Here is a 15,423-nt window from a genome sequence, read left to right on the forward strand (position 1 = left end):
AGGCTGGGGACAACATGGCCATGCCAGCTGGCCACCTCATGCAGCCCCTGGGCGATGTCCTCCAGTGGGAACATGGAGAACCTTAGTACATCAGCTGAATACTACAGCCTTGCTCCCATTACAAAGCCCTGGCAGGGAAAGGGACATCAAGTGGAGGCCTACAAGCCATCAGAGCATCTCTTGGTCAGGTCAGACTCCTCCAGCCACATCCCACTCTGCCTACCCTTGCTCTTTCCTCTTCCTCCTCACCTTGTACCCACCCCAAATGGCAGGCCCCTTCCCTGGCTACACTCCACATGCTCACAAAATATCCGCAGCATGGCAAATGCTAGCTGAATTTCTCAGAGGATTCTACCAGCTGTCCTGCCAGGGACTACTCAGCCCTTGGCCAGACACCGGCAATGAGCACTAACAGAGAGAAGGTCCAAAAAGATTTAATTGAATTTTCCTCAGTTTCCTTTAAGTTATCCTCCTGCAATCACATTTATCGTCTTAAGCAGAAGGAAGCTCCACAACCAGACTTCTTTTCCTAACTCATAAAGGACAGTTGGAGTGCTCAGAGCCTGAACCCATTCCTTTACTTGTTAACTGATGCTACAAAGGGAAAGCACACATGAAAATCAATAGCATCACTTGGATGAAGAGATACCACATAAGGTGGTTTAGGGCACTTAGAAAACAGACTTTAAAAAAAAAAAGCTCTTCTCTTTTTGTTTGTTTCTTTCCAAGCTTATGATCTCTGTTCCTTTTAGATGGGCACTTCCAAACTAAAACAACATCCGATGCCACACTTAGGTTCTGGGACAAAACCTGAGCTTGCAGGTTCTGTGAGAGCAGCTCTCATCTGTCATAAGCTGGCTTGGAGAACTGTTCCCATCAGCTGCAGTTATTACACACCACCACTGAAGCATGGCACTTCTGCAAGCTGGCAGGTACTGGGGGTGCCCAGCACCACATCCAGGTGGATTGTGAAGAAAAGCTCCCTTCTCCATCCCAGGCTTGGGCTCAGCTCATCCCTCCTCCCTGCACGTGCCTGCTGAGCACAGGCCGGTGCAATTGCAGCAGGCTGGGGAGAACAGGGCCCTAAAGTCGGGGAACTCGCGTTGGACCGTGACGGAGCCCCACGTCCGAGTTACTGAGGGCTGGGGAACTTCGCTCAATAGGGACCACTGCACGTCAGTCTCAGCCATGCTCGGCTGTCCCTGGCCGCAGGTGCAGTCTCTCCCTGCACCTGCGGTCAGGGACAGGCGAGGATTGCCAGCTACCCCCAGAAACAGCGCCGGCTGGCTGCCGTTTTACTTCATCCAGCGCGCCAGACCCTAGCCACCAGCACCAGAAATTAACGCTAAGCATGACGAAGCGCAGCCCTGCCCGCCTCCTTGCTTCCCCGGGCTCGCACCGCAGCGAGCTCCCGCCCACCACCCCAGCCCCGCGGGCAGGGTCCCCCTCCGCACCCACCTCCTGGGCATCGGCTTCTTTCTCTTCTTCCCAGCGTACATCCCTCCAGCAGCACCAAGCACCACCGGCTGCTCCCGGAGGAGGAGTTTAAACAGGAGTGAAGCGGGGCGGCCCCTTCCCCGCCCCGGCCCCGAGCCGCCCCCCGCGGCCCTGCCCTGTCCAGGGGAGCCCGGCCGAGGTGCCCGGGCAGCCCCCAAGGCTGTCCCCACTTCTTGGCTGCCGTGTTCCTCCTGCGACCACCCCACTCCCTTCCAGGCTGGTGGAGAGGGGCGGTAGTAATAGAATCATAGAACCATAGAGGCATAGAATCATTAAGTTTGGAAAAGACCTTCAAGACTGTCAGGTCCAGCAGACAACCATCCCCACCATGACCACTAAACTGTGTCTTGACAGCTGGACAACGTGGGTCTGTAGGCACTTCAAAGTCTGCTGTGTTTCATCATGGAGGTGACACGCAGCCACTGGCAGAGATGAAAACCTGAGTGGAAAGTTATCTTGACCAGCACCTGCTATTTTATTGCACTGACCTGTGAGACCCTTTTGAACCTTTCCTATCCTCCTGCCTTCCTCCCCAGGACAAGGAACTCCTGCAGTCACCAAACACCATCACCAAATGGAGAGTGTGACCTGTGGGCGCTGTGGGAACAGCTTTTATACTTCCATGCATGTACAGAGGAATGCAGGGTGGCAGTTGGTTACATCCTTGGTCAAATTAAAGTGAAATGACACTCAAGGTTCAAAAATAAAAGGAAAAAAAAATATTAACTTTAACAGGGTGTTGTCTACGACAACGTAATAAGGCTTCCCTTCCGTCCGCACCTCTGCGTGTGGGGCATACGGGACGCACACACAGTGTATAACGCCAAAATGCCAATTTAATGCTGCACAACAAGGCTATTTATACCCGTACACGCGACCGCCCCGGATACTCGTGACCCTAGATCCCTCCCCGGGTGCACACAGGCACTGCCCATTTCATCCCACAACTCCCCCCTCTTTAACAGCCCCTTTAATACGTTCCTCTTTTGGTTCCCAGTTTCCCCAACTATTCCTACAAGGCCTAAGCGCGTCTTATATATATATACTAGGCAGGGGAGGTCCTATCGCGTCACATCCCGCACGCTTAGTCACCGCCTACTACATTTTTCTCCTCCCATGCCTGGAAAAGCCTTGCCCCGTTACAGCGTGATCGCAAAACCCCCTATAACCTATCTCCCAACTAACTTATCTACTGCTTAAGCCCTAATGTTTGCACATTACACAGGTGCGTACTTCATCATTAACTACTTAGGACTTATCACAAGCGTTCGCGTAGCCTATGGTATTCCATGCGCCGATCAAAGGCTTGCTCCATCATTCTTTGTAAGCACTGCTGCAAACATCCTATCAAGCATGGTAAGCAGAATGCAATGCAGATAAACACTAAGAGCACTATACCGACTACTTTAAGTATTTGGGTGACCCATGGCCCAAGTCCGCCAAACAGGTTCTTCAGCCAATCGCCAAACGGATCGTGGTCAACCGTTATCTTCTGCACGGACTTAACCCCTGCTCGCAGGGGCCACACGCTGGCCCAGGTGAAGATTGTGGGAAGTGCAAGTGCAAGGAGTGCATATATCCAAGGACCCTCCCATCATGTCGGATCTGTGACAAACAATGTCTTTGCTCGGCCCAGAACATGGTCACACTGCGTGAAGGGCCTCTTCTATCACTGCTCCAACAGTGACGAGGACAACTGCGTTGATGACCCCTCTTTAAGGGCACGGAGCCACCCTTTCAGGAGCTGATGTGCACGCTCCACTATTGCTTGTCCTTGGGAAATAAGTGGGATCCCAAACACGCGCCGGATACCCCAAGTGCACCACCAGGCCTCAAAACAATGGCTTCTGTAGCCCGGTCCATTGTCCGTTTTTAACTCTATGGGAACCCCCATTATCGCGACTGCAAAGCGTAACGCCTTGACACAGTCACACCCTTTTTGTAATGAGCAAATACTCAACTATCCTTGAAAGACCAAATCACTCGTGGAGAATACACATTCATTTCAAAAGAATGGAAACACGTACCCCATCCGGCATCTGTGGAGAATGCCGTAAAAGGCGATGAGGAATGACAGCTTCGATTCTGCAGCTTGTAGGCTGCTCCTGACAGCATCCAGCAGAAGAGAAACTGCTGGTTTGTGCTTCCCGTGAGCGGGCGCTGCTGCCTGCCTGCTGGCCAGACTTTTCTGCTGGCTGCTGTAGGACTGGAGGGATCCTGGTGCCTATTTGCTAAAATTTGGATGTCGGGCTTTGTGACAACTCTCGCCCCGGCGAGGGCTAAGAGGTCACGTCCCAGCAATGAGAGCGGGATGTCCAGGACATAAGGCTGAATCGGTCCTGCCGTTCGCTCCTGCCCTCTGTCCTCCCATGAGGAACTGGTCTCATCATCCGCCCCACGCCTTTGGGACCCCTCTGCCCTATCTTTGGAGCTAGTAACCCTCCTCGAGGTCGAGGGGAGAGGCTGCTCCACAGGGCTAGATCCCGGCATCCTTCCCTCACCTACGCCCGGCGCAGCTGCACCACAGGGAGCTGCACCGTAGGGCGGAGGTGCCACTGTAAAGGCGGGCGTCCCTGCCTGGACCGGCCAGGGGGCTGAAGGAACGGGAGCCCTCAGGAAACATGTCAGTGTTCCCTTCGGGTTCATAGACCAAAACTGCCCATCATCTGAGATCTGCACCCCTGGGGTCGCCTGCCCTTACCTTGGCGCCCCTAAAGGGGCTAAAAGCGGAGATTCCATCCCCGTCTCTTCCCCGAACTTGCCCGTCTTGTTTTCCTCTCCCTCCGACCGTTTCCTTCCCTGCTCTCCATCGGTTTTGGCTGTCTCAGTGTCATCAGGCGTCCCCGATAACACTTGACGTGCCGTGGCATCGAGATGCCGCTCGTCTTTCACTTTCTGTATCACACTTCTCACCGTCCCCAGCACAGGGATAAGTCCCAGTCCCTCCTTATTTCCTGCACTTGCCCCTTCCCATAGCTCCTGACCCGCCTTCTCTAAAACCACTTTCTGTAGACAGTCTGTCGGGGACTCCGCACACTGCTTGCGCAGCATCCACTGAAGGAGTGCGAGGCACTCCTTCTTATGTAGTGTTATCCGTACTTCCTTGGCCAAGGATTTCCGCCTACTCACCACCTCCTGCACGCCGAGCCCCATCACGGCTCTGGCTTCTCGGCGCCTTGCTCGCGCCCAAAATCGGCTGTTCGGCACCTTGCTCGCGCCCAAAAATCATGTTGGGGTCACCAGATGTTTTCTACGACAACGTAATAAGGCTTCCCTTCCGTCCGCACCTCTGCGTGCGGGGCATACGGGACGCACACACAGTGTATAACGCCGAAATGCCAATTTAATGCTGCGCAACAAGGCTATTTATACCCGTACACGCGACCGCCCCGGATACTCGTGACCCTAGATCCCTCCCCGGGTGCACGCAGGCACTGCCCATTTCATCCCACACAGGGGATTTCTACAAAACAGTTATCCTGTATGCATTGGCTCTCCTACAATTATAGGAATGTTATAGGAAATTCAAGTAAGCTTCATGTTACTTAACAACTTCAATAGAAAGAGAGGAAAGGAAAAGAGAGAAAGAGAAATGAAAGGAAGTAGATAGATCACCAGTCCTGATCTCAGCCCCTATGTGTACCAAAACAAAAGGGGAAGGGATGCTCTCCCCAGCCTCTGTTTGAAATGTAGTTGGCTCCAGTCCAGGACTGGTTGAGACACCAAACACCAACCAAACCAAAATGGTGATGTCAGGCTCCTTTTGTGATGGAGTGATCCTCAGGCACTGTTCTGGGCTCTTCCCAGAACACTCCCACTCTTCAGGAGTGACTGAATCCTTACCTTGGGCATTGCCTGGGCTTGTCCCTCACATGCCCTGACTTGTCCCTTACCCTACCCCATGGCTCAAAAACTCTGTGGTCTTCTTCAGTAGTTGTGATATGCACATAGCAGATAGCAGGAGAAAAAGAAGAGAGTAGATGAGAAATAATAGAATCATAGAATCATGAAGGCTGGAAAAGACCTCTAAAATCATCTAGGTGAACCATCAACCCATCACCACTGTGCTCACTAAACCATGTCCGGCAGTGATTGAGGCATCTCTCCCGACAGTGCCCAGGTATGTTCCTTACATGCATGGGTTTGTCCCATACAAAGTCCTGGTTACCCTCCCACCATCCTGGCAGCTTTACAGCCACAGTTGCTGGGGCTCTCAGAGCATCTCCTACCCTCCTGCTGGAAGGATTTGCCAGCATGTTACAGACAGACCTGTTAAGGACAGAAAGTCAGACACATTGGCAGACAAAGTTCTAGCTTAGCCAACATGTGGGCTCTTGTTCAGCCAAACTCTTCCAGCCTCTCTTTGCTGTGATGCTCTTCTCCTGGACTTCTCTCTATCTTCTGCAAGCCTCAGCGCCTTTCCAAAGCAGCTCTATGTTACTGTCCTACATCTTCTGCCAGCTTTACCCTGAGAAAAAATACCCAAGTGACCCCTCCATACCTACTGCAGTGGAACTGGGGGCATATCACATTTTTCAAGCCTAAAACCAGAAGCAAAAAGCCCACAAACAAGTGCAAATGTTACTGCTATCTTTCAGTCTAGAGTGCTATTTCCTTCTCATTTTCTAACTTGGATGAGGTAGGGAAAGGGAGAGGGTGACCTCTCTGACAATGTTTGCCCAGTTCCATAGGATGGGACCAGAGAAAATCTCCCAGGTGGCAAAGTGTTAACATGGTGCCAAGCTGTCCTTCTGACACAGCTACTTTGGACAGGTCTATCTGAATTAGCCTTTGGAAGCTAATTTCTTTCTATCTTTCATTCCTTTGCCATCTGCTGAGTGTTGTTTTGTTTTCTGTTATGCAACCTTTTCAAAACTAGGCAACAGGTATTAGCTAAACCACAGCAACAAAGATGGGGAAGGCAGTGTGGGCCACAAACTGTAGCATAATTAGGAAGTCTGTGTACCACCACTCCAGCAAGGCCCTAGAATCATCTGAGTTGGAAGGGCCCTTAAAAGGTCATCTGGTCCAACTCCCCTGCAGTGAACAGGGAAATCTACAGGTAGATCAGGTTGCTCAGAGCCCTCTGTCCAGCCTGACCTTGGATGTCCCCAGGGATGGGACATCTGCTGGCTCTCTGGGCAATGTTTCCGTACTTTACCACCTCTACAGTAAAAAACTTCTTCCTTATATCCAGTCTAAATCACCTCTCTTTTTAGTTTGAAACCATTTCCCCTTGTTATGTTACAGCAGGCCCTGTTCAAGAATCTGTCCCCTTCTTCCTTGTAGCCCCCTTTTAGATACTGAAAGGCTGCTGTCATGTCTCCCTGGAGCCTTCTCTTTTGAATTTTGAAAAGTCACCAGCAGGTGATTCCAGAGCTGTGCAGGGTTGAATGTCCTACCCCAAATTAAGTGCCTGGATCTGTACTAACAGAAGGTAAAACCATACCGCTAACAGCTGTTTTCCCCCTGTTTAGCTACTTTGGATTGTTCTGTGTATCTGTTGTACACAAAGAAGTTTTCAGATGCCAGCCAAACGCACGAAGATTGCATGAGCAGGAACTTGTAGATATCAAAAGAGATGGCAGCCCAGGCAGAAGACATTAATCTATCTGCTATAAAACTGCCCCTCTTGGACAATCAGCTCACCTAGAGATCTACTGTTTGCTCAGGAGAGGTTGTTGTTGTGTACTTCCCTGGGTCCAGGACTTCACCAATAGCCAGCTGTGAAACTCAGCATTGTGGCTCTGTTGAAGCAATGGGAAGAAATGAATGTGGATTTGTACCATTCTCTCTGTCCCACAGACATGAGGCTGAGAATGGGCAATGTGTGAGAGGAGAGATGCTGGCTGTTGTGCTCTACTAGAAAGATTTCCTACTCCTGATCTCAGGTTGAGAACTTCCCACAGCCCCACAGAGAGGTCTCTTCTGAATAGCTTTGGGTCACCATCAGGCTATGACAGGGTGGCACGGAGCCATGGCAGGGACACAGCATGGGCACATGGAGTCAGTAAGGTGCTGGGTGCAGAGCTGGGGTAGGAGCCAATGCTAAAGAGTTGAATGCAGACAAAAAAACAACCCAAGTGATGTCCTGCAACCGTATATTGCAGCAGAAGGGAGCAAAGCTGCTGGCCAGATAGTATATCTCCTTCAGCACTCCCCTGCCCCATCTTGTGGCAAGGATCAGCAAAACCTCCAAGAGCAGCAGGGACGTTCTGCTCCCCGTGTGGGCATCAGCTGGCTTTCCAGCAGCACGAGGCAGAGGATATCCAGGGGGTGTCTTCTCCCGCCCTGTGTACCTGCTGAATCATAGAATCATTCAGGTTGGAAAAGACCTCTAAAATCATCCAGTCCAACCAGCAACCCACCCCCACCATGCCCACTAAACCATGTCCCTGAGGGCCACATCTCCATGTTTCTTGAACACCTCCAGGGATGGTGACTCCATCACTTTCCTGGGCAGCCTGTTGCAGTGCCCAGCCACTTTCTTGGAGAAGAAATTTTTCCTAATATCCAACCTGAAGGTGTCCCCTCTCCTCCTTCAGGCCCTGTTCCAGCCTTCTGGCACATGGCGTCCCTCAGCAACAGAATTTCTTAGGAGCAGGCCACCAAGGGCTTGGTAATGCAGCACCTGCAAGCATTACTGGCTGCGAGTTTGGTGGCTGAAGAAGTGCCTGCATACTGAAGGGGGGGGGGGGGGGGGAAGAGACAGTGCCTAAGCTGTTTTGCTCTTTTCTCCAATCCACTCCTGTCCTCACAGGTCTGTTGTGCATGGCTGAAGCATTTCTGCCTGCTCCTTGTCACTGTCACATGGCAAGGTGGAGGTTACCTCAGGAGAGACCCCATGGCACATTTCACCACCATAAGCAATGAACAACAACCTGCATGCCATGCTTGTAAAAACCTGCACCAGCAGAGGTGACCCACTGTTGCTGTCACCACTGCTGAAACACACAACCTCACATACTCACATCACATCTCCTCAAATGTTCAGTAATTGGCGATGAATGCCAGTGTGTGCCATTTTTTCCACATGGAGAAATTCAGTTCCACACCTTTGCTCCTTACGCACTTCCATGTCAGATGCCATTGTGTCAGAGTGCCGCTCTGCTGCCATCTGTCACACAGCAACAACATGTAATGGAATACTGATGAGAAGGCTCAACCTCTAGTGCTGCACCACCAACTCTTTTATTATGTTGTGGGCTATAAAACTGGAGGCATTACTTTCGGAACAGCCCTTGTAACATATACAGTACCATTAACATACAAATAACAAAACATTTTAATTTTTAATATTTTCCTTAAAGGATTTTGGTAACTGCTGACTCTAAACTTTCACTCCCACACATGCAGGGGAAGGGTCTTCACACGGGCAGGAGTGTTTTCACCTACGGGTGTGAGTTTCAGTGCTATCATGAAGGCAGTTCAGCTAAGGATACATGGACCTTGGGTTTTCTTTCCAAGCTGACAACGAACGTGTCCAAAACACCCTGACTAACGCTCCCTTGAGAGCTACTCCTTCAAAGCCCCGAAGCGGTGCGTAGCCGGCGTCTCTCGCCCGCCGTGACGTCATTTTTCCGCGCCAGCAGCGATCCATCTCTCTCGGCGCCGCCATGTCCTTGTGGTGGGTTCGCTTGGGTCCTGCCGCCGCCGCCGCCGCTATCTCTTCTGCTGCCCGCGGCCGCCTGCGGAGCGCCGTCCTGCCGGTGGTGAGTGGGAGCCCGGGGGCGGCGGAGCCTCGTGGGGGCAGAGAGGACAGAAGAAGGGAAGGGAGGGGGAAGTGACCTTCAGCACCGTGGTGCGGCCTCTTGAGGGTGGGATGCACGAAGCTATCAAGTGAAAATAAAGAGGTCGCGTAGGGGCTTTGCTGTACGGTGGTGTCCCGTGTGAGATGTGCCTGTGTGTCTTTGAAAAATATGCCCAGTTTGTCTAAGAATGCTGTCGTCTTTTAATCGTGTTACTGTGTTGTCTTTCAGGCAAGCGTTCACATTAGCTCCCAGCACGCATTGCAGTATGGCTGGCTGGCTTACATGCTGGGAGAGAGAGCCTCTAAAAAATTCACCGAATACAGTAAAATCTTCACAGTGGAGGGAAACCTGTCGTCTGGGAAGGGCAAGCTGGCACAGCAAATAGCGGAAAAGTTAGGTATGGCTTTATTTTCTCTATAATAGGGCAGAATGGCTGGAAGACTGTGTGGATGAAACAGACCTGGGCGTGTTGGCTGACAGCTGGCCGACTGTGAGCCAGCAGTGTGCACAGGTGGCCAAGAGGGCCAGTGGCATCCTGGCTTCTATCAGCACTAGTGCAGCCAGCAGGCGCAGGAGGTGATTGTCCCTCTGTACTCAGCGCTGGTGAGGCCGCACCTCAGAGCTGTGTTCAGTGTTGGGCCCCTCACTGCAAGAAAGACACTGAGGCCCCAGAGTGTGCCCAGAGAAGGGCAGTGAAGCTCTGAAGGGTCTGGAGCACAAGTCTGATGGGGAGCAGCTGAGCGAACTGAGATTGTTCAGTCTGGAAAAGAGGAGGTTCAGGGGAGATCTTACTGATCTCTACAGCTTTCTGAAAGGAGGTTGTGGTGAGGTGGGGGTCAGCCTCTTCTGTCGTGTAACTAACAGTAGGACAGAGGTGATGGCCTCAAGTTGTACCAGGGGAGATTCAGATTGGATGTTAGGAACAGTTTCTTCTCTGAAAGAGTGGTCAGGCACTGGAATGGGCTGCCCAGGAAGATGGCTGAGTCATTGTCTCTGGAGGCATTCAATAAATGTTTAGATGTTGTACTGAGGGACATGGTTTTGTGGGGAAATATTGACAGTAGGTGGATGGTTGGACGGGATGATCTCTGAGATCTTTTCCAACCGTGGTGATTCTGTGATTCTACGAGTCTATGATTCTAATATTTTCTGGAATTTAACAGTGTCATTGTGATTCCTGTATAAAAGAAGTTAACCAAAACATCAATTATTGGCTAGCAAATTATTAGGTAAATTATTAGCGTCACAGTTAATATTAAGAGTGTATTGATACAGGTAAAGTGCTGGTGAGGCGTGAGGTGGCAGAGACACTGTCAGGTCACTGTAAATTAACTTTTGGTTCCTATGAGGTTAGTTTACTCACTGAACTCCCAGATGTCATGAAGTCACTGAGCACCTTAAGAGGTTTTTGGGTGGTGTTTTCTGTGGTGTGTTCAGAGCATCCAGGTGAGTGGAGAACTGGTATGATAAAAGTTCTGCCTAAAACAAATGCTCAACTCTCATCATAGAGGTGGAGTAATAAAACCTTATAGTTGAGTTTTGTCAACTGTCTGCAAGGTGATAGGCCAGAGGGCCTTGTGTGCTGTGTTCAGGTATTATCTAGAGTAGACCTTCATATGTAAATGAGCTGAATAGGTGATGCTTATTGTAAACAAGTACAACTTACTGTTCTGATTGGTGTTCTCTTTTGAGCTTCTTCCTTTTTTGTCAGGAATGAAATATTTCCCAGAAGCAGATATCCATTATCAAGACAGAATCACAGGAAACGGAACACTGCTGGATGAGAGATTTAATGGTTTCTGTAACCTAGAGAGATTTTACAATGATCCAAAATGCCCTGATGGACACTCTTACAGGCTGCAAGCTTGGCTGTTTGGTAACCGCGTTTTACAGTATGCTGATGCACTGGAGCATCTGCTGGTCACAGGTTAGATTTCACACTGAATACGTTTTATTTGTATGTATAATATATTTATATGTATGTTAACTGGAGTGAAAATTCTGTCCTTCATGTGTTTCTAAATGTTTTGCTAGAATCTGCGTTTTGAAATTAAGACCTTTTTAGTGAGTGTGGGTGTATAGCCCATTTAGAAAAATGCCTCGTGTATTTTGTATTAGGACAGTGACTCATACTGTTTCTAATGAAGGAAAGGCATACTATTTACCAGTTTCATTAGTTTTAATTGGTTGATCCATATAAAAAAGACCATCTTAAACATGCCAACATAGCTGAGAGTTCTGTAGCCTTTTTAAAACTTCCTAGACATATTTCCTGATGACATTTTTTATTCAGTCATTTTGATTTCACTAAGTACTGCTTTGTGATGGTGATTGTAACAATTAATTTCTGAGTGTCTTCTGGTGCAAAGAGCTTTTCTCAGTCAACACTGATTTACCTGTTGCTTGTGCTTTAATAGAAGTGTTTTCCAAAAAAAGATGAAAAAATGTGAGTACCAGAAAGTGTCTCAAACACAGAGTAAATGTGCTGCTTAAATATAGTAATCCTTAGTTGCTGTAGTGCTAGGCACAGTGTGAGTATATATGGGTTAAATAGGCGTATTTAGCAAAAGCGTCTAGGTTTGTGTGAAGAAAAAGCTCTTGCTCTTTCGTTTTATTTAAAACCTCTTAGGCAAGCTTTCAGAAAATTGTGAGAACAGTGCTGTCTGTAATTTTGAATGCTGCTGCCAAGAGTCTTTCTTAGTCCTTCATTACTGGAATCTATTTTCAATTGCAGGCCAAGGTGTGGTGATGGAGCGCTCTCCCTACAGTGACTTTGTGTTTTTGGATGCAATGTTTAAACAGGGCTATATCCACAAACGATGTAAGTTACTTGCATGAAGGGAAGTTATTTTGTCATAATCTCAGCCAGAGTGTGATAGCTTAGTATTTTAAAAAAAAAAAAAAAAAAAAAAGCCTGCTTGGAAGACTGACTACATAAATATTTGCTGTTGTTCGTGAGGTACTTGGCACCTTGGTCTTTTTTTCATTGAGGACCAATCTCAGTCCGTGAAGACTTCCTAATCTTTCTTCAGGGCCTCAGTTCTACTTATATATTCTGTGTATTGCTTACTTGTGTCTTGTCAGTTAGAGAGAGCCTCCCTTGTAAAGTGTGTGAGCATGTTTATGAGGGCAAGATGTCCTTCGAGCAGACCTTGATCTTGCAGCATTAGGTGGGAGGTAAATCATGGATTACCAGGACTTGGCCTACTTGCCTTAGACTGCCAGTTTCCTTTTGAATTTCAAAGAATGCAAGTGCCTTTCTTGCCTTCAAGAAGGGTAAGGAGGAGGACCGGTCAGCCTCAGCTCCATCTGTAGAAAGCTAATGGAGCCGTTCCTCCTGGAAACCATTTTCAAACATATTAAGGATGTAAAGATGATTGTGAATAGTTGTTATGGTTTTATGATGGAGAAATTGTGCTTAATCACATAATAGTCAGCTCCATGTAGAAAGCTAGCTCAGTGGATGAGGGAAGAGCTTTGGATGTTGTTTATCTTGACTGGAGCCAAGTGTCTGGGATGTAGTTTTGTGGAGGAGGACCTGAAGCTTTTGGTGGACACCAGCATGAACATGAGCAGGCAATGTACCTTTGTGGAAAAGAAGGCTACCAACATCCTGGATGCTGCATGAAGAGTATTGTCAGCAGATCACAGGGGGTGATCACCACGTCTGGAGTTTTGTGACCAATTCTAAGCTCCCTCTTGAAGACAGACAGATGTGGACTTGCTGGAGTGAGTCCGGAAAAAGGCCCTGAAGAAGGTCATCAAGAGGCTAGTGCATGACATGAAGAAAGGCTGAGAGCTGGGATGTTTTTATTTCTGCCTGGAGAAGGCTTTGAGGGGATAAGTGTAAATACTCGATGGGGGAAGAATACAGAGATGGAACCAGTCTTTTCTCTGTGGCATTTAGTGAGAGGACAAGAGGCAAACAGCACAAATGGATGTACAAGAAGTTCAGCAACATCAGTGAAAACTAGTCAAGTCCCCCAGATTGCACTGGCTATGGCAGCTCCATGTTGAAGATGCTCAGAATCAAACTGAACGCAGTCCTGAGCCACCTGCTCTCAGTAGCACTGCTCTCAGCAGAGTGAATGAACCAGCTAGTCTGCACATAGTCCTTGCAACCGCAACAATTCTGTAGCTCTAGGTTATGGATGCTGAACTTGGGCAACTACATACAAGTTTGAAGTGTAGAAAATAGTAATAAAACTGAATCTTCAGCTGACTGCTAAGTAAAATGCAATTGAAACTCTTATTTCTGCCATTGCATAGCAAATCTGGCGTTCTGGCTGCTCCTGAGTTAAAGGTACTCGTTTCCCTGTTTCCCGGACTACCTTGTGTTTCTTGTCCATTTTGGCTTAGATTTAGGACATGTTTTGTTACTTCTTTTTTTTTTTAAACACATGCTGTAAATTGCAGCTTTTTGCTTAATGAGGGCTGGTTATAATGAACTTTGTCTTATTAATTTGCAAGCAAAGCCCAGCGATCTATAATTTAACATAAAATCTAGTCAACAAATGACCAGTTGCATCAGAATCCTTAAACTGCAAACACCTTGAAGCTGTTGACAGCTTTTTACTGTGATGACAAGAATGGTAGGCTTAAAATTTTTTTCACAGACGATTTGAGTTCGAATGCCTGCCACTGTTTTTAGCTGAGCCAATGGGCTTTACTGAGGGAGGCTCACGCTTCAGCTAGGTTAAATGGAACCTGTGCTATTAATGCCACCTAAGTATTGAATAAATGCTTCCCCTGAACCTCTATAGGTTCCTAATCACCAAACTATTACCCAAAGAATGCTTTTTAAGATGTTGATGTGGTAGAAGAATCTGGTTGTGGAAAAGCCTACCCTTAAGCCTGGTTTATCTACCATGAAGAGGAAACTGCAAATAAAATAGTAGGGGATATATGATTTATTTGGTAATAGAATGTGTTTAGCAAAGGCAGGAAAAACGCTCAATAAATGATGCGTTATAATTCTCATGCTGTTCCTTTGCACTTGTTCCTCATTTGGATTAAGTTCTGCTGCCTTTAGCTCTCATATTTTCTCTTTTTTTTTATGCAGGTGTTGATCACTACAAGGAGATCAAAGAGATCAGCATTTGTGAATTCCTGCCGCCTCACTTGGTCATTTATTTAGATGTACCTGTCCCAGATGTCCAGAAGAGGCTTCAAGAGAAAGGAGAGGTAATTTTCTCTCTTAACACTATCACACCTTTCTAATATGTGTTGTAATCATGCCCTTGTGTGTGTGAATCCCTCTGGATTTGCTGCAGAATTCTGTGCCTGAGAAACTTTTAGTGCTCTCAGTTGTAACAACTATGTGTTGGTGGTGACTGTGTGGGTATTCTGATACATTTGCTCTAAAAAAATCAAATTTTTTACTAATTCAGTATGCTTTCACTTCTATGAAATCAATCAGCTCTTAGCAGCTAGGAAGGCTGACTTCTGTTTTGGGAGCAGCATTCAGATAACATGCTCCTTGCTCTAAGGTCTGTGCTTCCTGAGTGCCAGAAGCCCCTTCTCCAGCTTCCCCAGGTGACTGCTGTTTCAGACCTTTGTTGACACTAGTTGCTTGTCAGTTCAAGTAGGGATGACCAGCAAGTTCAATTAGCTTCCTGAAATTAGGCAAGTTATCAAAGCTTCGTGCTTTGATGTTAACACAACAAAACTGCCAGTTTTAAACTTCTAGGTAGCTTTTATAGGTCTTTCATGAGATAACTAAATCCAGGGAGCTTTCTGGTCAATTTTAAGGAGAGCTGCAAGGGAGTACAGTTGCTTCTTGTCAGTAGTGCAACTTCTACCTGATCTGGGGTTGTAACAGGTGATTTTTATGTATTGTTGATCTTTGGCAGTTAATTTTCCAAACCCTCTGGAACTGTGGTAACTCCTATCTTCAAGCTGCTTTTTAAATTCATGGTATTGGATAGATGCTATTGTTGAAAATAACAGTAACCTCAGGTCTTTAGCATTACCTATTAAAATTACCTGTCACTCATCAGTATATTAGATTACCAGGTTATTGAAGTTGTCTTTTATCAGAAAAATGGTAGTATATTTTTGTGTAATGATTAAATACGTTTGGTTTGGCTTTTTTCCTTCACCCCTTGTAATATTTGGACACGTGCTTGTAACTGTTCTCAGACCCATTATGAGGGTTAATGATGTTTATCTTATA

The 15,423-nt window shown here is 47.6% G+C and overlaps 2 protein-coding genes across 2 annotated transcripts in view; one reads left to right on the forward strand and one right to left on the reverse strand.

Moving 5' to 3' along the window:
• LOC110399670 (aryl hydrocarbon receptor-like) overlaps window positions 1-1,499 on the reverse strand; it is a 47,768-nt gene extending 46,269 nt beyond the window's left edge. The window contains 1 exon segment of the mRNA XM_021398762.1: window positions 1,459-1,499. Coding sequence (XP_021254437.1) covers window positions 1,459-1,499 — 41 coding nt within the window.
• Window positions 9,049-15,423, forward strand: part of NDUFA10 (NADH:ubiquinone oxidoreductase subunit A10) — a 43,798-nt gene continuing 37,423 nt past the window's right edge. Inside the window, exons 1-5 of the mRNA XM_021398500.1 lie at window positions 9,049-9,209; window positions 9,477-9,645; window positions 10,960-11,175; window positions 11,983-12,069; window positions 14,311-14,432. Coding sequence (XP_021254175.1) covers window positions 9,114-9,209; window positions 9,477-9,645; window positions 10,960-11,175; window positions 11,983-12,069; window positions 14,311-14,432 — 690 coding nt within the window. The 5' untranslated portion in view covers window positions 9,049-9,113. The remainder of the gene's footprint in view (window positions 9,210-9,476; window positions 9,646-10,959; window positions 11,176-11,982; window positions 12,070-14,310; window positions 14,433-15,423) is intronic.

Source organism: Numida meleagris, chromosome 5 (assembly GCF_002078875.1).
Source record: "Numida meleagris isolate 19003 breed g44 Domestic line chromosome 5, NumMel1.0, whole genome shotgun sequence".
Classification (NCBI taxonomy): Eukaryota; Metazoa; Chordata; class Aves; order Galliformes; family Numididae; genus Numida; species Numida meleagris.